The 24,128-nt window shown below is 34.1% G+C and overlaps 2 protein-coding genes across 15 annotated transcripts in view; both read right to left on the bottom strand.

The window, feature by feature from the left end:
* The window catches only part of Fktn (fukutin), a 94,696-nt gene extending 91,198 nt beyond the window's left edge, over positions 1–3,498 (bottom strand). For 4 of the 10 annotated variants that reach the window (XM_071600807.1, XM_071600812.1, XM_071600814.1 and 1 more), the window contains exon 1: positions 3,197–3,446. In XM_071600807.1, coding sequence (XP_071456908.1) covers positions 3,197–3,238 — 42 coding nt within the window. In that variant the 5' untranslated portion in view covers positions 3,239–3,446. The other 6 variants (XM_071600810.1, XM_071600808.1, XM_071600809.1 and 3 more) reach the window with 5 other exon arrangements.
* A 5,496-nt stretch (positions 3,499–8,994) lies between these two features.
* Positions 8,995–24,128, bottom strand: part of Fsd1l (fibronectin type III and SPRY domain containing 1 like) — a 67,382-nt gene continuing 52,248 nt past the window's right edge. For 4 of the 5 annotated variants that reach the window (XM_071600803.1, XM_034636755.2, XM_071600804.1 and 1 more), the window contains 4 exons: positions 23,370–23,470; positions 22,650–22,901; positions 20,071–20,159; positions 8,995–14,225 (listed from right to left, as the gene is read on the bottom strand). In XM_071600803.1, the coding sequence (XP_071456904.1) occupies positions 14,103–14,225; positions 20,071–20,159; positions 22,650–22,901; positions 23,370–23,470 (565 nt within the window). In that variant the 3' untranslated portion in view covers positions 8,995–14,102. The remainder of the gene's footprint in view (positions 14,226–20,070; positions 20,160–22,649; positions 22,902–23,369; positions 23,471–24,128) is intronic. The other variant, XM_071600806.1, reaches the window with a different exon arrangement.

Genomic DNA, 24,128 nt, shown 5'->3' with positions numbered 1-24,128 from the left:
CCACCCTGCTTTTTAAAAATTCTACTTCTTCCTACTCCTACCTCTGGATCACCTCTGTTGAAATCAGGGCCTCTTGGACAAGCACCGACCTGCCTTGACATTTAACTTAGGTTATAAAATTATGTGTTAGCCTGGACATCTCATCGCTGCTAGGTCCCAACTTACTCAGCGTAGTATAAGCCAGAAAAACTAACAGCAAAATAAAACAAGTTGAACCACGAAGGGAAAAGGATAATGGAATTACGGTTAGAAGGCTGAGGTAACAGGATGGGAGGCATAAAGAGAAAATGATTCTGAAGATGTATTTCAGAGGTAAGACAAGTCAACAATTTCCTGATGTCCCAGAAGCCAAAAAAGGCTCACTAGCATAGCTACTCTCCAATCTTCTCTAAATATTGTTGTTCTTTTTAAAAATTAATTTATTTGTTCTAATCAGTTACACATGACAGCAGAATGCTCTTTGATTCATTGTACACAAATGGAGCACAATTTTTCACTTTCTGGATGTGAATGAAAATATTAATTATGCTAATATTTTCCCATATTTGGAGTAAGGGAATGGTGTTAAATCAAGTTATTTTTAGGTAAGTAAATTCTTCCCCTCAAGATGCAAGTACTGAATTGCTTGGTTGAAGACATTTGGATATTTACGTTAGTAAAACTGCAAAGTTAACAGAATTAAACACAGGGTTCCAGGTGTGTGAAGTACTCAGTAAAACCTTTAAATGTAAATATATTTACACATATAAAATCTGAATGGATATTTACCGATAGTAACAATGTTTATTCTTGGGGAGAATTTGGGATTTTTACATTGTTCTTTGAGCTTTTCTAAATTATCCCAATAATTTTATAATGAGCATGTATCCTTTTTATAATGAATATTTTTTTTTCATTTTAAAACTGATGATGGATAATATTAAGTGGTTTAATAACCTGACACATTTGGGAAACAGGATCTAGACTCTTGTCATTTACAAGTATGATCCTTAGATCAGTAATATCAGTTGGTGCTTGTTGGATATAGAGAATTTTCAGGCCCAACGTCAGAATTAGATTCATAATGTAATTTTTAACAAAATCTTCAGGCGACTCATATGTGCATTAAGCTTTCTGAAAATCACTGATCTAGATATTAAGACCTTTATATACAGGAACAATAAGAACAATGTTTAAGTTGTTCATCATGTCTCTAGTGCCTAGCAGTGCCTTAAACACATATTTAGTGAATAAATATGTAAATGATATAGCTTCTTGGTAAACAATCATAATACAAGTGTAAATACCTATTTCAATCATTCATTTTCTGCTGGGTTTACCAGAAGTGGGTGAAGAATATTTGCCGTAAATGCTATTTGTAAATTACTTCAATAACAATGTTGGTTCCCTAGAACCTATAATTATATATAATTCTTTTTTTTTAAAAGGAGTCTTACTCTTTTTTGTTGTTGTTGTTGAAGTCGGGCATACTACCTTTATTTATTTCCATGTGGTGCTGAGGATTGAACCTAGGGCCTCACAGGTACTAGACGAGCACTCTACCATTGAGCCACAATCCCAGCCCCAGGAATCCTTACTCATTGATCTGAGATCCACAGGCCTCATTCAATGATTTCTCTAGCCTCCTATGTATGGGTTCCTATAGTTCCTGTCTCTAAAACCTCTCCCTCAACACAAATCCAATCTCTCTTTTAATTACCAAATCCAAGAGAAAACTTACTATTTTAAATCCAGTCTACTTACTCTCTCTGCCTGTTTCAACTCTGTACCATACACATCAAATTTAACATTCAAGGTTAAATGATTTTATTCTGTATCAACTCTCTTCCTTTTTCCCTTCAGAAGGTAGCTCTCCATCCTCACAGACTCAAATTTTTACAGGAGAGAGACGACCTGGCCCAACAACATCACTTTACAAAAGGAGAGTAGGATCTAAAAGAATTAAATAACAGTCAAGAGGTTAATTATGGGAAACATTAGATTTATAATACAAATCCCTTTACTCTCAACACACTATTGCATGCTGGAATTTGACAGAATTCCCATTTTTGTCAATAGTACTTAGACGCGCTTTTTAGAAACACGGGTTCAAAATATCAATCATCTAGATCCATGAACCCAAATGCTGTGTTCTTTTGATATTTCATGCTTATCATCTTCTTCCTCTTCAGAACACTGCAGTTTCCACTTTGGAGTTCCTTCATCATTCAGTGCCATCCTTCCCAAATCTTCTATTTCTATTAATACACTCTAAAATATGAATGCTATTCCCGGAGTTTATAGCTTTATCCCTAGTGTGGTTCCTAATCATTTAAACCAAATCATTCTTCCTCAGAGTTCAGCTCAAGAGCCTTTTTTTCTGGGCTTCCTTCTTTCCCCAAATTTTAATAAACCACTTTATTCTCACTGATATTTGTTCACAGACTGATTTTTATTCATTGGAAATCTGCCATCCTTAAAGGCAGAAAGACTCTGAGATATCAAGTGGATCATCTTTTTATATTTGAGAAAAACGAGTCTCAGAGAAAAGCAGCTTGCTTCAAGTAACTTGAGAACTTGGTGACGGTGATGAAATTTGAATGCAGTTCTTTGGACTCTTAAGGGCCACATTTTCACAGGTCCACTCAATCTTTCCCGACATTCCCCCATTAGCAAAGCACAGACACACAGCAAAGCCACATAAAACTTTATTTAGCGCACCTAGCAGTGTCCATCCTATTATAAGCACACAAAAGGGATGCTTCAGTATACACTTCTCCAAGTCACTTGAAAGCTTAATTTTTTGGGGGGGGCGGGGGGGGGGGTCTCGCCAAAAAGGGCGTCGGGAGCGAGATGGTTAATTAATTACCTTCTCTCTACAAAGCGGCTGCAGGTTTCCACTGCACAGAACTTCTTCACAGGGCATCAAAGCCCTTCCCAACTGGGGACCAACTTTAGTTTCAACCACATTATTCTTGCCTTCTCTCTTCTGTGGGCTCATTCCTCCAGCCACTACCCTAATATGTATGCAAAGCTGCCTAAACCTGTCAGTTTCTGTCCTCCTCCCACGACCTGAAACGCTGTCCCCAGAGATCCTCTCCCAAATTCCGGGTCAGCTCCCACAACTCGGCTCAAACGTCACTACCCTAACTCGGCTCCTCCAAGCCTCTCGACAGCCTTCCCCAAACTGAACTTGTCACAAGATGAGTTTACCTACTGACACGTCGGGGAGCGTGGGACGAACTGGCCGAAAGGACATCTACTACGAGGTGCTCCTCAACTGATTCACCGTCGAGAACCCAGCCCGAAGCGCGCTCGGCCTGTGGCCGGCCTCGACCTCCTCCCCGCGGAGAGGAGGGAGGGTGTTCAGAAGGGCGGGAGGCACCCGCTGAGGGTACCCGAATCTACCGCGAGACTTGTCCGAAGGCGACCGCCCATGCCCAGCCACCGAACTGAGGTTCCCCACACCTTACCTCCCTCCACAGCAGCGGCGGCAAGTCCGCTTTACGGCACTCACGGCAACCGCTGCAAAAGAGGCCGTCAAGCGCGGAGCCGCACTAACTGGGTCGGGTGGTGTCGGACTGACGGCGTGGTCACTCTGCACACTGCCTCGCCTCGTTCACGGTCCCTGCTGCTTTCTCACCGCCCGAGGTTTACGGTGACTTTAGGATCTAGCCACAACTCTAACACACTGTGGCAACCTAAGATTCTAGGAAAATGTGAGGGGACGATGACCTAAAGATGCATCAGCCGAGTTGTGTCTCCCAAAGCGTGTGAGTTCGCCAAAAAAGATATAGAATGTTAGCTAGATGGAAACTTCAGGTAAAAAACGAGTAATTTTTTAGTGTATATGTTAAGCAGAAAGAGAGAGTCCGAAATATGTCCCTGAATTCTGGTTTGGGTACCATTGGTTGCGTTGGGACTTGGAGCGGGAATTAGCGGCTGTGTTTAATACTGCTCAGGAGCTTCAGTTGCCTGCGTGACACCTGTTTCCCGCAGATTGTTATCCTCCGATTTAGGGCTGGAAATACACACGCATACAATTTCGGATCTGGGTCTAACTTTTAGCATTGTAATCCAAAATATGAATTTTTGAAAACTACAAAGCACAAAACACTAAACAAATTACTGTAATTTTAAGCATGTTCTACAAAAGAAAAAAAAAAACAAACCTGAAAACACTCCCTTTGAGGTTTTGGTTCCTTCGTTTTTTTTTCAGTACTGGTGACTGAACCCAGGGACACTCTACTCCCGAACTAAATTACTAATTAACCTTTTTATTTTTTGAGACAGGTTCTCACTAAATTGCCCAGGCTGGTCCTGAATTTATAATCCTCAAGCCTCAGCCTCAAGAGTAGCTGGGATTACAGGTGTGTGCCACCACACACAGTTCGAGTTCCCTAAACTTTCCTTTTAAAAATTCTGTTAACATAGAAAGGAAAGGAATAAAAAGTCTCACTTCCTAGAGGTTATCACTCTTATCAACACTTTTCCTTCAAGAAGTTTCCTGTGGGGCTGGGGATATGGCTCAAGCTGTAGCGAGCTCGCCTGGCATGCATGCGGCCCGGGTTCGATCCTCAGCACCACATACAAACAAAGATGTTCTGTCCCCCGAAAACTAAAAGATAAATATTAAAAAAAAAAGTTTCCTGTGTATGTACAAGTTACTGTATAAGTCCTCTTATCTAGTGCACTTTGAACTAGTAGTTAGTAGGTTAATTAAAAAAAGAGGGTAACAGCAAGAGGAAGTAGTCAGAAGTTAATGAGACTACTGGACACAGGTGCTAGCTTAAGGGGACTACCATGGAAATTTTGATCAAATAAATAACACTATTGATTAAAACATCAAATACATAAAATTTCTTGGGCTACTGAAAGAGTGGGACGAACATGGTAGAATGTTTGTCTACCGTGCATGAAGCCCTGGGTTCCATCCCCAGCACCACAAAACAAAATTGAGTTTAGACTTAATAAAAATAAAACTTGGCTTTACTGAAGATTGCCAGGGCACCAGCTCATTATCTTTTGAAACATGATAAAGGGAAAAACATAAAGCATTTATTATGCTTTTTTCCTGTAAACTGGGTTATTTCAGTGTGACAAAAACATAAGAATTCCAGCTAATGAAATGAGTAACAGATCATTTTACAATTCCTAATAATAGGCCAGTAATACTCATCAATAGATGCTAAAAATTAAGGTAAAAGGTTGATGGGAACTATAATTGATGGGTTAGGCTGGCACCATTGGAACCCACTGATAGACTTCATATCATTGTATGACACCCAGACATTAGGTGCTTCTTGATGTGTTGTGAGAAGGTAGTTAATACCTTCTATGAAGAATTCTTTCCCCCAAACTGAAACTGTATTTAATTAAAACTCTACATCTATCAGTATGGAGAAGTGATCCACTAAAATAACAATGTGAGACATTCTATAATAGCAATTTCCTAGTTTCTTTGTCATTTAAAAGGTGAAAAAGTTAGAAAGGGGAGAGGGACCTACTACAAAATCAGAAACTTAACCAAATGTTATGTGTGGACTTTATCTGGACCCTGATATGAATAATAAGCTAACCATAAAAAGATATTTTGGTAATAATGGAAGTTTTAGTATGGATTAAGCCAATAGGTAGTAGTTAAAAAATTACTGTTAATTTTTCTAAAAATTTAATGGAATGTGGGTTCATTTAAAAAGCCATCATGGATGTGTACTGCAATACTTATCAGTGAGATTTTTAAAAAAATGTAAACATGGCAAGTGGAAATTATAATTGAGTAACTAGGAAAGGAGGAAAGTGTCAGGTGTTTAGAAGTAAGTACTTTTCAAGTACATAGCAAATCTTGTTCTGTAACAACCTAAAAAAAAAAAAACAAAACGCAGTTTAAAGGAGATGATTACCCTGTCCAATTTTCTGATTTGAGCTAATTTTTTTTTTTTAAAGTATGGATCAACTAAAGTTTCTGTTTTTCTTACATAAATCACAGGATAATGTGTCATCTATAATTCTTAGTTTTGGGGTTTTTTTTTTTTGTTTTTTTGGTTTGTTTGTTTTGTAAAGTGGACCTTATGGTCCACTTTTTTTAAAGATACAAGTGAAGGAACTTGAATTCAGAGTCCTGGAAAAAAAATTGTGGGGCTGGGTGTGCAATCCTCCGTTATTATTTATAATTATCTTGGGTGCAACTAACTTGTTGGAAACTTTAGTTCTTCATCTCTGAAAGTTTTCCCTATTTTCTTTTTAAATTTTTTTTTTCCTGTAGTTGTGTATGGACAGCGTACCTTTGTTTATGCTTATGAGGTGCTAAAGATTGAACCCAGTGCCTCACACATGCTAGGCAAGCGCTCTACCACTGAGATACAGCCCCAGCCCTTTCCCCATTTTCTTATAAATAACTTCATATTGTTTGCATTGGTTTATATACTATGTAAATTATAACAATGTCTGCCACTGTCAAACAGACCTGGGGACAAACACCAGTATTTCTTAAGTATACTAGAGGATCAGCTATGAGCCTTCAGCTCACCATGTCAGTCAGTATGCTTTAATATCTGGTTAGCCAATGTAATTACAAGAGGGTCACAAGGGTGGATAACAGCCGCCTCCATTACAAGCAAACATCCATGTTTAAAAATTCACTCAGGTACGTGTGTACATATACATCTTGGCACATTTCTAACATTTGTGGGATCTAGGGCAAAAATACAAATGGAGGCCAAGCCTCATGTTTGTCTCTTATGAAGCTGGAGCTAACCATCAAATGTTATTTCCATCTACCTTAATATATTGATATCTCAAGGAACAGAAATCCATTTTCAAATATAGAATCCTCAGATTCTTCAGATATGTGCTGAAGAATTACAACATGAATACTAGATTGACCTTGGACATATGTGGGCATCCCAGTCTGCACAGCCTAAATCCATTCACATTTCCTACAGACTGCCACTCACTGGGATGTTATGGTTGGATGTGAGTATCACACAAAAGCTCTAGTGTGAGACAATGCAAGAAGGTTCAGAGGAGAAATGATTGGGTTGTGAGTCTTAACCCAATCAGTGATTTAACCCCCTGATAGGGATTAACTGAGTGGTCAGTGAAGTGCTAGGGTGTGGCTGAAGGAAGTGGGAATTGGGGCGTGCCTTTGGGTATATATTTGTAAGGGTGAATGAAGTCTCTCTGCTTCCTGATCACCACACTTGAGCTTTTGCCACTCTTCTGCCATGATGTTCAGCCTCACCTCGAGCCCTGAGGAATGGAGCCAGCCTTCTATGGATTAAGACCTCTAAAACTGTAAGCCCCAAAATAAACCTTTCCTCCTTTACAGTTGTTCTGGTCGGGTCCTTTAGTCATTGCAGTGAAAAAGCTAAAACAGGATATATTCACCTGTAATAAATACCTGTAGTACAATCTTTTGACAGGATGGACTTTGGGAAGAGACCTATACATGTCCCAGAGGACAGCTTCAGGCTGATCAGGCAAGGAATTCTGAGGTGCTGACTATGTAGAGCATAGTCTAGAAGTGGGTAGAGGAACATGGATTCCAAGGAGTCACAATCCCTTGGCTCCTTCAATTTTTTATTCCATGGAGAGTCATAGCAACAATGTGGCAATCAGGCCATGATCCATCTCCTCTGACTTAAGTCTGAATTCATGCACACACTCATGGTATCATATGATGGATAAATCATTTGTTTCATAATATGAGTAACTTTCCATTAATAGTACATCTGAAGCTGGGGTTGTGGCTCAGTGGTAGAGTGCTCGCCTCGCATGTGTGCAGCCCTGGGTTCAATCCTCAGCACCACATAAAAATAAATAAATAAAGTGAAGGTATTGTGTTCAATTACAACTAAAAAATTAATATATTTTTAAAGAAGTACATCTGTTGTATGGAAGCACCATAATCAGTGCCTGCTGTGTTGACTTTTTTAAGTAGGCATAAATGCATCACTAGTATGCAATATAAATGCAAAATAGGAATAAGGGGACAGAAAAATCCAAGTTTCCCAAGCTCTTATCCAGATATCCTAGCCAAGTGCAGCAGGATTGGTCTACCAAGAAAAGGCTCCAGTGCAGGAAGCCAACTCCCATAATGGTCTACATAATTATAACATTATTAGAGGGTGGTGTACAGAATGTCTATATTACTTTGACTTTTTAAAAATACTCTCTTTTCCAACAATCACATTGTAAGCATTTAAATACACATTGATGAAAATCAAGCACTGAAGCAAAAGAAAGAGAAAAATGTTTAATTTTTAGATGAGATATTCCAAGTGCTTTTGTAAAAACTTAACTAGGATATTCTATACACAACATACTATTACTTAAACATACAAGTTACTACACTTCAAATACTCTATTTTAAAGATAACCATTTTAAAGCTTTGTGTTGTTTCTAAGGAAAATGAGGCAATATGTTCATTAACTCAGTGTTGCAGAACTGAGCATATATGTGGTTTATTAATGTTCTTCATCCATAACTTAAAGGTTAAACCTGAGGAATTAGAATTTTTATTACTGCATAGTGAAACCATGTCCAGATAATAGACATACCAAATTTGTAGATTAACATAACTTGTAAAACATCTCCATTAATAAATCTAATTTAAAGCAAAACAAGTATGTGAGATAATAAATGATATTTAGGTTTACTAACAAGGTTTTGAAATGCATCTTGTTTTTTAAAAAGGACAATGCAATACTGTTGTCAAATGTTCACTGAGCACACAAACTCCTGAACCATTTAGTTGTTTGGAAAAAAAGTTATTCAGGCCAAATTCACTCTTTGCACATGGCACTGAGTAGTCTTAAGCTGAAAGTTCAAATTCCTGTATGGAAAAGTAGCAGCTTGCTTAAAAACTGTTTCTTTATGCTATACTTCTACACTGATACACTAATGCCATGGAAGAACTTTTACTACTCTAGAAAGTCTTAAAATCTTAAAATAGATAAGAAAATATTAAAAGGCCACAAGTCATGCACAAACTAAATTAATATTATATGACATCTTGATAAAAGGTTTTATTTTAAAAATCACATTTAAAATCAATGATGATACCACTTTAAGAACATGCTTTATCAAAGTAAATGGCATTTAGAAGTATCCGAACACTTAAATCCATTAACTAAAAATAACAGCTTACATTTACATAGCACTTTGCTATTGTTGAAGCAATTTCACATACTCCATCCATTTATTCCTCACAACAGCCCTGTGAGGTAGGCTGAACAAGTTACAATTATTTTAACCCACTGTCTCCTCCTATGTATAGGACACCTATAAAAACTTAAATTGAGCAATTTTATAGGTTTTTATAGGTGTCTTATATTTGGGAAATTGAGACATAATGAGTTAAGTAAGGCAACAGAGGCCCAAAGGTGATGAGTGATTTACACAATTGTCACAGACCTAGTATATGATAAAGCTAAGGTGATAAATTTTGAATACTTTTGAAAAAGATGCCAAAATCATCTTAATATCACATATAGGTATTTTAAAGACTAGTGGTTTTTAATATAAATTATATTACTCTAAAACTTTAGCTATTATGTATCTTATAGTATGAATTAGTTATAAATTTGATTTTAAAGAGTCTCCCTTAGATTAGGTGAATTAGACTCAGTGCTTTGGTACCTTAGAGATATCAGAAATGTTTTATACATGTTTTTAAAAGATGGATTCTCATTGTTCTGTGCTCTCCAAAAAGTTCCAATATTAATAAAATGGCTTTTGCCAATCACTTACAATTTGACTTATTTTAAATTAGTCCAAACTTAATAAGTGCCAAGCCAAAGCAAACACGTTCACCTACCTTCTGCCCTACATTACTGTGAAATCCTCTATACATCCATTCCTAAGGACTAACATATATTGACTGGGTATTATTAAGAAAACATATCACCTTAAACAAATATAACTTAAAAGATTATGAATCAAAAGTCAGTACCCTATACTGACCCCGAAATAACAAATACTTTTAGCTTAATAATTGGGTAGTCCAAGGAGAAAAGTACCATGGCAATTTCTGGTATCTGTTTATTAAGCCAGTACTAACCTTTATATGACATGTCCAACACCAATTAAAAATGTTTATGTAGGTTAATCATATATTCCAGGTAACAGTGCTATCATATGTGACATTAAAAATCACACATAATTGCAGAAATGTAAATACTGTAAAAAAAAAACCACTAAAACTACTATGAACATGAGGTAATCTTGCTATGATGGCTAAGAAAACATGATCTTTCATAATACTCCAGTGCTGGCATTATGAAATGTACGTTTTGGTTAAAAATAACAAATAATTTTATGGTTACCTGTATACAGAGTGACCATACACTTCTCTGAAAGACTATATCTAGTAAAAATAAACTCAAGAAATAAGCTTTGCTGAACCTATGTTATGTGATTACATAAAAGTGAACCATATTATATGCAGTTAATTTGAGCTTTTTAAAAACTAACAAATTTACTTTTTAACACTTCTGACTTTTTAACAAAACATTATTTTTAAAATGCAGTCTCAGCATACTAAAAAGAAGCAAAACTAGCTGCACAATAAATTGAATACACTAGTTTTGAAAATGTGAATGCAAAGTAATAAAATTTTCACTGCCATATCACAGACACTCAAATATTTGTTTTATGAATTAGCCTATCAATGAACACAGATCTAATAAATACATTCTTTAAGAAATTATGATGATTTGAAAATTGCCAAATTTTTAAACCCCAGAATCACATATTTCATAATAAGATGTTATACTTTCTTTTAAAACTCTTTGAGGAATAATCATTTTTAACATATATCCTTTTCCAAAATTGTTTTTAAAAGAAATAATAATATACAAATAACAAAAATTTTATGGAAACATAAAAAAACCTAATTATTCTAAGTAAGTCATGAAACAATATCTTAGCCTAATTAAAAGATTTTATCACAAATATTTACTTTTATTATTTATACCACCAAGGATCACAGTTCAAATTATACATGATATTATTCATGCTTTAATTTCATAAATGAGAAAATAAATGCAAGTTAATATGTCACTTTATATAACACAGGGAATGATTACTATTTGCAGAACAAGGTAAGCTGTATAGCAGTAGTTAATGGTTTGTCAAATGGTACAGATGCCAATAATTAAACCCATGTACAGACAAGACATGCCCCTAATACTGTAAATTTATTCACCTATACCTGGAACATTCAAATAATTACTGTATATTAAATTTCTATGTGCATTATTATTAAATGCTTGGTATATACATATTTACCAAAGTTAAAGATGTATGTGACATGGTAAGCTGCAAGTGTCAAAATGAATTGTAGAAAATTTCCTTTTCTAAAGTGCTTAAGGCAGCTCCTTCATTTCTATATCCAGTTTAATACAACTGGCTTGGAATTCAACTGGTAAGAGGGAAATGCAATACTAATGCATATTTTTATAAAACATAATTTTTGCACCTATGATAGTCAACTTCTCATGCATTTCTTTTATAGAAAGCAGTCATGTTTGACCTGTCAAAACAAAAGGTAAATAAAGCAATAAAGGATATTTAAAAGTGTTTAGCAACTTTCCATAATGAATTGAGCAAGAGAGCTCATTATAACTCAAAACATCAATGAAAATGTTAAATATTATCAAGTTAATAGTTACCTTATTTGAGATTATTTAAATAGGCACTATATTCAATTATTTTTTAGTTTAAAAATGAGGATGACAGACTTTTTCATCCAACTTACAATTGTTAAACTAAAACACTTCACATTTTGCTCTTAATTTAGAGACCCTGAAGCAGCAGCAGAGAGGGAGCCTTCAGATTCTAATTTTGATGTAATGATGGTATAATTTAATATCAAGTATTACATGTGATGTGAGCTTGGACTCCAGATTTACTGAATTTATTACTACAAAGCTGCTAGTAATTAATTCCCAATGAAATTAGAACATTTTGCAAATGAGTGTTAGAAAATTTATATGCAAATTCCAAATGATGGCAGAACACAAAAAAGAATTGTATGCACTCTTTCAGCCCAATTAATATTTCATTTTTCCCATGCCCTTGCAACAGAAGGCTCTCACAACTGTAATATGTCTGGCTTAAATATCAGTTGACACTGCATGAGGCATGAAGAAAGAGCATGCTTAGAGGAAAAAGGCACTGAATTAATGAGAAGACAATTATATAATACATAATAGTAAAAAAATTCTATACAAGAACATCTGGGTTTTTTTGTTTTGTATTTGCTAAAATATACTGTGTACAGCTTTTCACACAAAGCCACTCCACTAAATTACTGCTTTGGAGTGTGAAAGGGAATAAATTCCTGTTTCCTTGGGTCTTAGAATAGCCCTTCTATAGGGAATAGAACTTTCCAAAAATTTCTTTCCAAATACAACAAACAAAAACCAAAATTATACTTGGAGACTCAAGACTATCTATTGACATACTTTATTCCCTTAACTGCCTTACAGTCTTTAAAATTACCAACCTATTATTAGATAATAGTGTGGATATCTGTCCTCTAGAAAAGAAAATAATACCCCAGGTCAAATGTAAGTCCTCATTTACATCTGTTTTTATCAATGAAACAAAACATCATATCGTAAGCAGTAAATTTTAAGAGGGCAGGTCTTTTTATAGAAAACAACTCAAATGTAAGCAACAAAGGTACTTCTGGAAGAAGGCTGTCATATTACAAGATATTTAAAATGAGAATGAAAGAATAAAAGAAATTAAAAACTAAGTAAAATATAAATTTTAATTTCTTTAAAATGCTCAAGGAAATCTTAAATACTGTAATTATAACTTTTAGTTTAGCTCAAAGGACTTGAGTAACAAACTTTGATCAATTTTTTAAGAATAGATTTGTTCTGTTCAATACCACTCATTGTTTAAATTTAAATATACCACTCCCAAGGCTGGGAAACATGACTATGTTGATTTTTAGAAGAATTATACCCCTTTAAAAAGCATATGACTTTAGCAAAAAGGATAAGGGGGTAAAAACCCCCAAAACCTCTGAATGGTTGGTTGAAAAACACACCAATTAAGTCAGAGATATGTAGATTTTTTTCCAGTTGTTTCAACCTTTCCTACATCTTATTAAAAAGAATAAATAATTACTAAAGAATACTTTTAGGTACATCCCTTTGGTTTTCTACCCTTAACCATGTTAAAAATTTTTTCATTCCTATTAATTTTTTTAAAAAAATGAGTATAATTACAATCAGTGCCAAATATGAGTGGGGAATTTTATCAAAGATAACTACTAAAGGTAGGGTTAAAGTAGACAACAATACCAGAAAACATAAGGCTTTTAAAAATCTTGCTGAACATTCAAAGTGATGGAATGCAAAGTAGTCAGAGCAAACCCTTTGCCATTGTGTTACTATAGCAGATACAAAACTGAAATCTGGGTGATTTTAAGCTTTTTAAATTCTTCATATTCACTCTGTATTTGGAGTTATAACTACAAGAGAAATAGCAATATATTCTGGAAAGTAGAAGATGAGATAAAAACTAGTCAGTAAATAGGTTAATTTAGCAAAACTCAACTTATTTATAAAAGGGGGAAATACACCATTGTAAGAAAAAAAAAAAAAACTTCTACTGTCCCCAATCAATGATTTCAATTTTTAGAAAACCTTGGTGGGGCTGGGGCTATGTAATTTTAAAGATTTAGTGTATACTAAATAACAGGTAGTGATGAGATAGGAAAAAAGAAAGTCAAGAAAGAAAAGCAAATTTTTAAAGCCTTTCACCTCAGGCCCTAGGATTACCAAATGTAATTAAACATTTTAAAAGAACAAAAGTAATTAAAGAAACACAAAAACGAGTTTCTATATAAATATTTAAACACTGCCTTCTTTCCCATTTACTCTTCAAAACATCAGTTTCTTGCTCCAGAACTGCTTGCTTCTATGATATTGCACAGTAGATTCCTGTAAATGCTTCATACTAGATGCTTAAGCTAAGAGATTCCAGGCCTTAAAGCAGAACATAGCAAACCTGATTTCCACCACTCACAAATTTCTGTGATAGGTAACTGCACAGAAAAGGCCACCCAGTCAAGAGGGAGGGTAAACATTCTGCGTAGGCGTTACTGAGTAACATTGTTCAGGCTGCTGGCTGAACCAGTCATTCCATTTTCACTTTTCTGAAGTGTTCTCACAGCACTTGGAACCTGCATCCCAGTACTCAAAGAAAGTCCACCACACCAAACCTAAGAAAAGACAAAAACAAATCTCAAGTCAGATTTCAACTCAAATCAGAAATTCAATGATTCTTTTTTTTTTTTAAGAAATTAAATGATTCTTAAATTTCTATTTGAAAGGCAAATGCCATGCATATGAAAATTGACAGATCCCAAATTGATAACCTTCATATTTGAGCTGAGGGGAAGTAGAGAGGCTCAGTATTCTTTTAAAGCTGCAAAGGCCAAAAGGAAGTCTTTGTGGTAGCTGAAGCCAACAAAGCTGAACCCAAGAGTGGAAACTCAGGGCTGCAGAAATTGAGAAACTGAACTGGATCAATCTGTGCAAAAGAAACTGGCTATCATTACTGATGTTAACCTTCACAACCAAGGAAAGTGTACAAAGAATCAACTTCCCTATTCCAATCATTGCTTTTGGTTTTGATGTTACCATAGGAATCTAACAACCCTGTGTCAACAGAATAAAAACCATTTGATTTCTTCCCTGTGTTTTTAACAATAAGAACTTGAATAATTTTTTGAGAAGGACTTCTAAGAAAACTGCAAATGACAACATCCATATGTACTTGCCATGTTCTATTAATTATGAAAAATATGAATGAATTTATGAAAGATATAACTGCTTTGCATGTGAAAAAATACTGATTTGATAAAGTAAAAAAGATTTGAAAAAGTCAAGATGCTTAAAATATGAACATATGGACCATCTAAATTATCATTAGTTTGTGCAAGGAAAATTCAAGTTCTTTATGTATACTCACTCTCAATTATATCCTGTATCATTCAGTATTTACTACACAGCGTATTTAACCAAAAAATCTACTGCTCTGTAAAATTTATAACTAATACAATTAACATTCTAAATTTTTAAAACTAGCAGGCTCAGTAATGATAAACTCCCAAAACACAAATCAATCCTCAAATTATAAAATTTATAGGTTACCTTTTAAAAGTTATTTAATTGACTTAGAAAAATATTTAATCAAAATAGCACAAAGGTGATAATGAGAAAGTTAAAATCTTTTTCAACAAATGGTACTAGAAGAACTGGATATCAATATACAGAGAACATGAGACTCCAACTATACTATACAAAAGCTAACTAAAAATGGATCATAGACCTAAAAAGAGAACCTAAAACTGTAAAACTTTAGGAAGAAATACAAGAGAAAATCTTTGTGACCTGTATGCCATGCATATGTATAGGTACGTATAGGCAAAGCATTATCCACAAATGGGAAAAAATTGGATAAATTGGACTTCATCTGAAAATAAAAAACTTCACTTTGGAAATGTCTATAAAATGAAAAGTCAAGCTATGAACTGGGAGGTAACATCTGCAAAAATTTTTGCATTTATACCCAAAATTTATAAAGAACTCTTAAAACAATAAGAAAACAAATTAATATCCCAAGAAAAGTGAGTAGAGAATTGTAACACATACTTCACCAGAGAAATTATGCAAGTGGAAAATAAGTGCATGAAAAGATATGCTCAACATAATTTGTCAGTAGGAAAATGCAAATAACAACAGGATAAAAAACCCACTATATATGGCTTATGGACAGTAAGAAAAATTTGACAATACCAAATGATACAAGGATATGAAAAACTTAAACATGGCTGTTGTAATGCAAAAATGGTACAGCCACCGTGGCAAACATTTTGGTAGCTTTTTACAAAGCTTTTAAGGAAAAAGAATTTTTATTGGTTCTTTTTATTATATGTAATATTAAGATTCATTTTGAAATAATTATAAAAGAACATAATTTGCTCTAATTTAGTCCTCAGTACTTGCCCTTTCCTCCTTCTCTTTCCTCCCCATGTTCCTTCCCTCTATTCTCCTGATCTATTAGTTTTTTTTTTTATTAATGTCATGGATATGCATGATGGTGAGATTGTATATTCATATATGTACATAGGAAAGTTAGATCAGATTCATTCCACTGTTCTTCCCTTAGCCTGTCCCTCTTCCCTGCCCCTCAATCCCCTTAATATAGTCCACTAATCTTTCTTCAATTCTGATGGAATTCCCTCACCTTTTCTCTCCCCCACTCCCTTCCTCCCTTATTCTGGACTGGCTTCTGAATATGAGAGAAAACATTTTACCTTTGACTTTGAGGGACTGGCTTATTTCACTTAGCATTATAGTCTCCAGTTCCATACATTTACCAGCAAATGTCATAATTTCATTCTTTTTTGTGGCTTAGTAATACTCCATTGTGTGTGTGTGTGTGTGTGTATATATATATTTTTTCTTTATCCATTCATTTGTTGGAAGGGGAACCTCAGTTGGCTTAATAACTTGGCTGTTGGAATTGTGCTGCTATAAACATTGATGTGGCTACATTCCTATAATATGCTGATCTTACATCTTTTGGATACGTACTGAGAAGTGAGAGTGGTTGCAATAATTTGGAATCACACCAACAATGAGAGTATACTTTCCCCTCCACATCCTCAACAACATTTATTATTAACTGCCATTAGGAAATACCAATGTAGTTTTGATTTGCATTGCCCTATTTCTAGAGATGCTGAACATTTTTTCTTATATTTATGACCATTTGTATTTCTTCTGAGAAGTGTCCATTTAGTTCTTTTGCCTATTTATTGTGTTGTTTTTCCTAATGTTGTTTTCTAAGTTCTTTATATATATTCTGGATATTAGCGTCCTACCTGAGGGAGCAGGTGGCAAAGATCTTCTCCCATTCTCAAGGCCCTCTCCATACTCTTGTTTCCTTTGCCATGCAATTTTTTTTTTCTTTTTTCTATACCAGGGATTGAACTCAGGGGCATTCAACCACTGAGCCACATCCCCAGCCCAATTTTGTTTTTATTTAGAGACAGAGTCTCACTGAGTTGCTTAGTGTCTCACTTCTGCTAAGGCTGGCTTTGAACTCACAATCCTCCTGTCTCCCTAGTTGCTGGGATTACAGGCATGTGTCACCACTCCCAGCCAAAAGCTTTTTAATTTGATGCCATCTCACTTATTCATCTTTGGTATTATTTATTGGACCTTAGGAGTCTCATGAAGGAAGCTGGTTCCTGTGCCAACATGTTCAAGCATTGGGCCTACATTTTCTTCTAGTAGTTGCAGAATTTTTGGTCTAATTCCTAGGTCTTTGATCCACTTTGAGTTGATTTGTGTAGGGTGAGAGGGGTCAAGTTTCATTCTTCTACATGTGGATTTCCAGTTTTCCCAGCACTATTTATTAAAAAGTGTATATTATCTCCAACATGTTTTTGGCATCTTTGTCTACCATCAGATAACTGTATTTATGTGGGTTTGTCTCTGTTTTTCTATTCATTTCCATTGGTCTTCATGTCTGTTTTGGTGCCAGTACCATGCTGTTTCTGTTACTATAGCTCTGTAGTATAATTTGATGTCCAGTATCATGATGCCTGCAGTACCTCCATCATAACTCTTTTTTGCTCAGGATTACTTTAGCTATTCTGGGTTTCTTATTTTTCCAAATGAATTTTAGAACTGCTTTTTCTAGTTCTGTGCAAAATGTCATTTTGATGGACATTGCATCAAATACTTTTGGTAGTATGGCCATTTTGACAATATTAATTCTGCATATCTAAGAACATGGGAGGCCTTTCCATCCTCTAAGTCTTCTTAAATTTCTTTCTTCAGTGTTCTAGTTTTCAATGTAGACGTCCTTCACATCCTTCATTAGGTTAATTCCCAAGTATTTTATTTATTTATCAAGTATTTATTATCAAGTGGGATGAAAACCACTTGATCATGGTGCAATATCTATTAAATGTGTTTTTCTATGTGATTTACCAATATTTTATTAATAATTTTTGCATCTATAAACATACACTTACAATGTAATTCAGGAACCCTACCATATATTAGATATGTGCCCAAGAGAAATGAAACTGTGTGTTCACACAAAAACCTCACGTGAATGTTTACTGCACGTTTATTCATAATTGCCCCAAACTGGAAAAAACTTAAATGTCCTTCCACTGGTGAATGAATGAATAAACTGTGGTGTATACATATATGAAAACCCGCTTAGCAGTAAAAAAAAAAAAAAAAAAAAAAGCTAACAAACACAACAACATGGATGAGTTTCAAATGCATTATGCTACATAAACAAAAGATTATATACCTTACAATTCCATTTACATGACTTTGTGGAAACAGCAAAACTACAGGGACTAAAAATGGTTTACGTATTACTAGGGCTGGGTGTAATGGGAGGCGTCCACTACAAAGGAATATAAAGAAATTTTCTATAGTGCTGAAATGTTTTATATCTTGATCATGATGGTGGTTTTGTTTTTGCATTTGTCAAAACCCACAGAATTATACAATACTATAAATTATAGCTCATAAACCTGGCTTTAAAAATTAATCTTATATATGAAAATATTAATACTCATTTACTTAATAAACAAAAGACTTAAAAGAAGAAAAAAACAAGTTTAAAATAATTTTGTAAAGCATCTTATGATGCAGATGTGTAATTAGTCTCCTTATATGGAATGAAAATAACAATGAATAAACTCAGTACCTATCTACATGAAATAGATTCATATTACAAGTGAAATATCTTTTATAAAAGTACATCTACGAATTGAAAAAAAAATCTCTTCTGAGTTCCATATGGTAAACAATTTGTCTCTAATTGGCCAATTTGGAAAAACAGCCCAAAATATCCAATACAGTGGAGATTTGTAGTAAAGTGAAAAAAAAAAAAAAAAAAAAAAAGGCAACAAAAAAATAAAAAAGAGAGACACAATCCATCTAATAACTTCTAATAATTTTTCCATGAGCAATAACTTTATTCACTATTTACTTCTGATTTCAGTGAAAAACCAGGAGTCTTTGTTAGCATTAAGTTTAATATTTTAGGGTATCTAGAATAAAAAAATACTATTTGTCATGAGATTTAAAGCACTGTGTTTTCAACCCATATATATCCTAAATACTTCCTCTTCATATTGGGGGATTATATTTAGGGGTAATGAAAGACTACACACATAAAACACTCCACAGAACCTGTACTTGAATTATATCATCTGATTTATACAGGGAGTCCCCACATCAAGGAAAGTTCTCACCAAAGTAATGGTGACCTTAACTGGATCTTGGAATTTCCCACAGTAGCCTAACTTTATGGAGAAATGTAGAATGTTAAGGTGTTGGAAGGAGCAACAACATTTGCTTAAAAATAAGGAATTCAAATCCATGTTTCAATTTGTATGAAATATGAATTTTTCTTATATAAATAAGTCTGTAACTGAGTAGATCTGAAATTATATACACATACAGTCCCAAATGGAAACCATCCACATATTCAACTAAATTAAAATGGGTAAATTATTATATAGTCATATAATGGAAAGCTATATAACTGTGAGAATGAAGGAATTACAACATGGTACATGGATAAACCTCACATATATAATTTGGAGTCAGAAAGATATAATTCCACTTATATATAAAGAAGTGGTAAATGAACTTAAGGTATTTAAATTTACAGTACTGGTTACACTTTGGAGACGAGCCATTAGGGACTGGAAATGGGCACAGGGGCTTCTGAGATTCTGGTAATGTTCTCTTTCTTATCCTAGGGTCTAGTTACAAAAGCAAATACAGTCCTATAACAGTTCACTAAACTACATGCTTATGATTTGTGTACCTTTATTTATCAACATTGACTTCAACAAAGTATACCAAAATTGTACAGAAAAAATTGCATATTTCAGAGAGTGGAATGGAGAAAGGGAGATGACTATGAAGAAAAAAATAGGATGTTTGCTTCCCAAATAATAAAGATTATTCTTCTTAAAGTTGTCAAACTAAATAAAATATAAATTAGGTACTAACCATGAAACCAGGCAGTACTGGCTGAGTAAACTTTGTCTTAAAAGAATACAGCAGCTGTTTTGAATTTGCATCATAAAAAGAAAGTTGACCTAAAAGGAAGAGGGAAAAAAAGCCTTTTATTTATTATACAAGAAATTATAACTCTAATAAAGTCTAATGTGTAGTCATGCAAAAATAATAACTTAAGGCCCATCTTTGCATTAATTTTTTATTACAAACTCTAAGGATTGAACTTACTTTCACTAGAAAAATCAGTGAACGTGCTTAAGAAAATGCCCAAATCCAATTTTCTTCTTCTTCCCCTTGTTTTTAAGATCTCCATACTGTTTCACCATAATCTGACACTGTTGTACTTATTCAGCTATAAACTATTTATCATTATTTAACAAAAATTTTCATGAGCCCAGTAAAAAAACAAGGAAGTTTCTTCCTCCTTATTTTTACTCTACCCAAATCCTCTATTTATTTAAGGCTTACTATATTTAAAATACTAAATACTTAAGGCCAGACTCATACTCCAGTCTCTGAAATCATAGTATATTCATCACTGCTTCAGCTTTGTTAATTTTCAAATCCCCTCACAGTCTGTCTTTCAACAGGATCATGCCTTAAAATAACTCCATCTGACCTCCTATCTAATCTGATCTGATGACCTCCACAGGACTGTTGTTAGTTCGCGAAGCCTTTCTTTAATGACTATATTCTTGGTTTGAATCCTAACCCTAAAGATAGTTTCTCTCTCTTCCTTTTCCTCCTATTCTGCTTTAAAGCTGCTTTGTCTGTGTTAAGAGAGCATTTATGAAATGCTCTCTTAATAAACCAGTTGCTACCAGAGAGTAAGAAAAAGAAACTAACATTTATGTATACTGTTAAAGTACTTGGTGCTTTATATATATGATTATCTCAAAACATGAAGCAACCTACATGATTGCAAAGTTAGTAACAACAGTGCAATAATGTTCAAGCATATTATTCTGTGTAATCTTCAGTAGTCACTCTGTGCTGCTGCTTCAAATATTTAGTTTCAGCTCTACTTCTGAGTTCAAGAATTTCTAAATGTTTGCTAAATATGTCACATGGTTGTCCTGCTATAATCTCAGTTTTCCACTGGACTCTCTCTGTTCCTTAACCCACTGACACTGCCATCCTCTTTGTCACACTGGCTGGAACCTCAGAGCTGCCTTCCATTCTTCTTTGTCTCTTCCCCCAATCTATATTTAGTTACCAAGTTCTATAAATTTTACACCATCAATTTCATTCTTGATTTCCAACTGCTTGGGTTTTTGTTGCCAATCACTTAACAAATACTTATTAGGACTTCCTGTGTTAAAAGCACTTAGCAGGCAATAACAATTTAATAGTTAACAAAATAAACATGGTCATGCCTTATACTTTAGACTAACTCCTAAAACATCTTATGCTCTTTATTTTTGTAATCTCTTCCGTCTTTTAATCACTTACTTTCTAATATTTCTAATATAAGATTATCATCATATGACTATATTTTTCTAAAATGTACACAGCCAACCCTCCCCACTACTAAAGACTAGTCTATAAACATTTTTTCAAGGCTCTCAGAATCTGATTACATCCTACATTACAGCTTCCCCCTTTGTACTCTATGCTGTTAGCTAAAATTACTTCTCCCTATCATCTATATAAAATAACCATATGGGAAAGGAGAAAGGATGATAAGCAAATATTGTCCTGGTAGCTGAAAATATATATTTTTTAAACTGCACCAGTAAATTTGTCATTCTGTAGAAAATGGTTTATCTTATTCAAAGGGAATAAGTAAAAAAGAATGTACCAAACTGACATGTCATCACTAAAAATAAATTGGCCCAAATTAATTTTTTTTCCTTTTTTGAGTGATTAAGTTGACAGCATGGGATTGTCTGGACCCAATGTGACTTAAAATGATAAAAATTTTCCATTATTAGCTTAAAGTGACAACTTGGAAAGAAATAAGAATTATTGTGTGAATTACAAAATATAATTCTGTGTTTATTCAGGTGTCAGAATTTAAAAACAACATTTTCACAAATTACAGAGAGGTAAAGTGAGTTCATTTTAGAAAAACCTAATCAAGAGCCCTCCCAAGAAACAGGACTTCTAAGACAATAATGTTCAGACTAAAAAGTTATTTGAGCAAAGAAGTGGCAACTCCTGCAGAAATAGTGTAATACAAATTTTATATTGTGTGGAAGATGGACTGGATAATTTCCAAGGTTTATTCCAACTCAAAAAATCTGACTTCACCATTGTTTATACACGGGTAATAGAACAGTAAGGAAGGAATAAAAACAAGAAAAATTTTAGTGTTTAAGACTAAAATTAGCAAAATATTTCAGACTTAGCATATTATAAATGAGTGCTTTTATAGAGCTCCAGGCAGACATAATATGCCCTTCCAGTCTAACTCTAGTACTGAGATTATGTTTGTGATCAAAACCTAGTTGGCCAAAATGTCCTTACCATGATATTAACAGAAATTCTGTAGAGGTGATTACCAATGAAAAGTACTGAAACATAAGTAGTTATGATGAAATGACTTATGAAAAAGTAAGTAAACTTACCCCCATCAAAATCACAAAATACACCTATTTTCTCTGGAACAGTAACATCCAAAGCTTTGACTTTATTATTATGTTTTGCTGCAAAAGTATTTTGTAGCCAGTTGTTGACATGGATACACCAACTAGTGTTTGTCTTTCCCAATTGGTCAAATTTCCCCAAAGTTTTGTATGCTACTCCCACACTATAGGATTTACAGTCCTTCTGGGCCTTGACCTCCCAATAATGTTGTCCACTTTCAATAGCAGTGTCTCCTACAAAAGATAAGAAAGATACTCGACTCTAATCTCTTTCTCAGGAATTACACAGATTCTTATGTATCATTCATTCCACAAATTTAATTCAAAAAATTAAATTCAATTTCTCTTTGAAAATAATCATGTTAACATACAGACACTAAATGCAGAGTACTTGCTTAACTTTACTTTTGTAGTTTTTTTTTTCCCTGAGTACAAAATTCTTCAGAATTTTCTTCCTTACCAACCTCTCAAGGGTTATGCTTATATTAGGAATCACTAGTAAGTTAAAATAAGAATTTTAAAAGTATGACTAATGAGTAAATTTCAAAAGCCCCCAAGTAATTAAGCTTCAATTGGGACAAACCTCTGCAAAGATTCATTCAATACACAGGAAACTGCTCTAGCTCTGAGGAGTAGAAAATTTATCAGTGTGGCTGTGGTGCCTTTAATTTGAGACTGTTAAGAGTTATTGTTTTATCCTACCTAGCACTGTGTATGATTCCCCAGTGAAACGGTCTCTGCTGCCTCTTACTGCTGGTGGCCTGGAACCTACGGATGTCCGTTTGGGGGATGGTGTACCACTTCTATATAAATAGGAAAAAAAAGAAAAACAAGTATTTTATGTTGGAAATGTTTCATAAATTAAAATTACATATTATGGAAATAATGTTTAAAAATATTTCTAATTATGTTGCAGAAACAGCATCATTTAATTTGAATTATTATTGAAGAGAACTGCCAATTATAAACATTCAAATGTAAGAAGCCATTAATACAAAGCAGGCTGAAAACACTAATGTCATGCAGACTGAGCAAGATTTATACAAAGAACACACAGTTGAAATGAGAAACAATGCCAAAATGAGACAAGATTTACTGAAAGAAAAAAAAGCAAGAAAGAAATTGGGTTACAGCTTATATATTTGTAATTAAATTTAAATAAAGCAAAGTCAAGAATATACCACAATGAAACCCATCATGTTGTAAAATTAATATGCACTAATAAAAAAAGCAATGGAAAGCTATATTTCTTATAATTATAACTAATCTTTTTTATTAGCAGTAGGTATTTTTGATCTCGATCTTTTCTTCTTAAAAAGAGAAAAAGCACTTGTACAAATCCATTCACAAGCTTATCAAGTATTATAAAGCATTTCTGCTATTAAAAAATGACCTCTTCTATCAAATGATGCATTATGGTAAACTAGACAGGATTAGGCTTTTCACTAGCTCTAAAACCTC

This window comes from Marmota flaviventris, chromosome 13 (assembly GCF_047511675.1).
Source record: "Marmota flaviventris isolate mMarFla1 chromosome 13, mMarFla1.hap1, whole genome shotgun sequence".
Taxonomy (NCBI): domain Eukaryota; kingdom Metazoa; phylum Chordata; class Mammalia; order Rodentia; family Sciuridae; genus Marmota; species Marmota flaviventris.
This window is presented reverse-complemented; position numbering and strand designations above follow the sequence as displayed.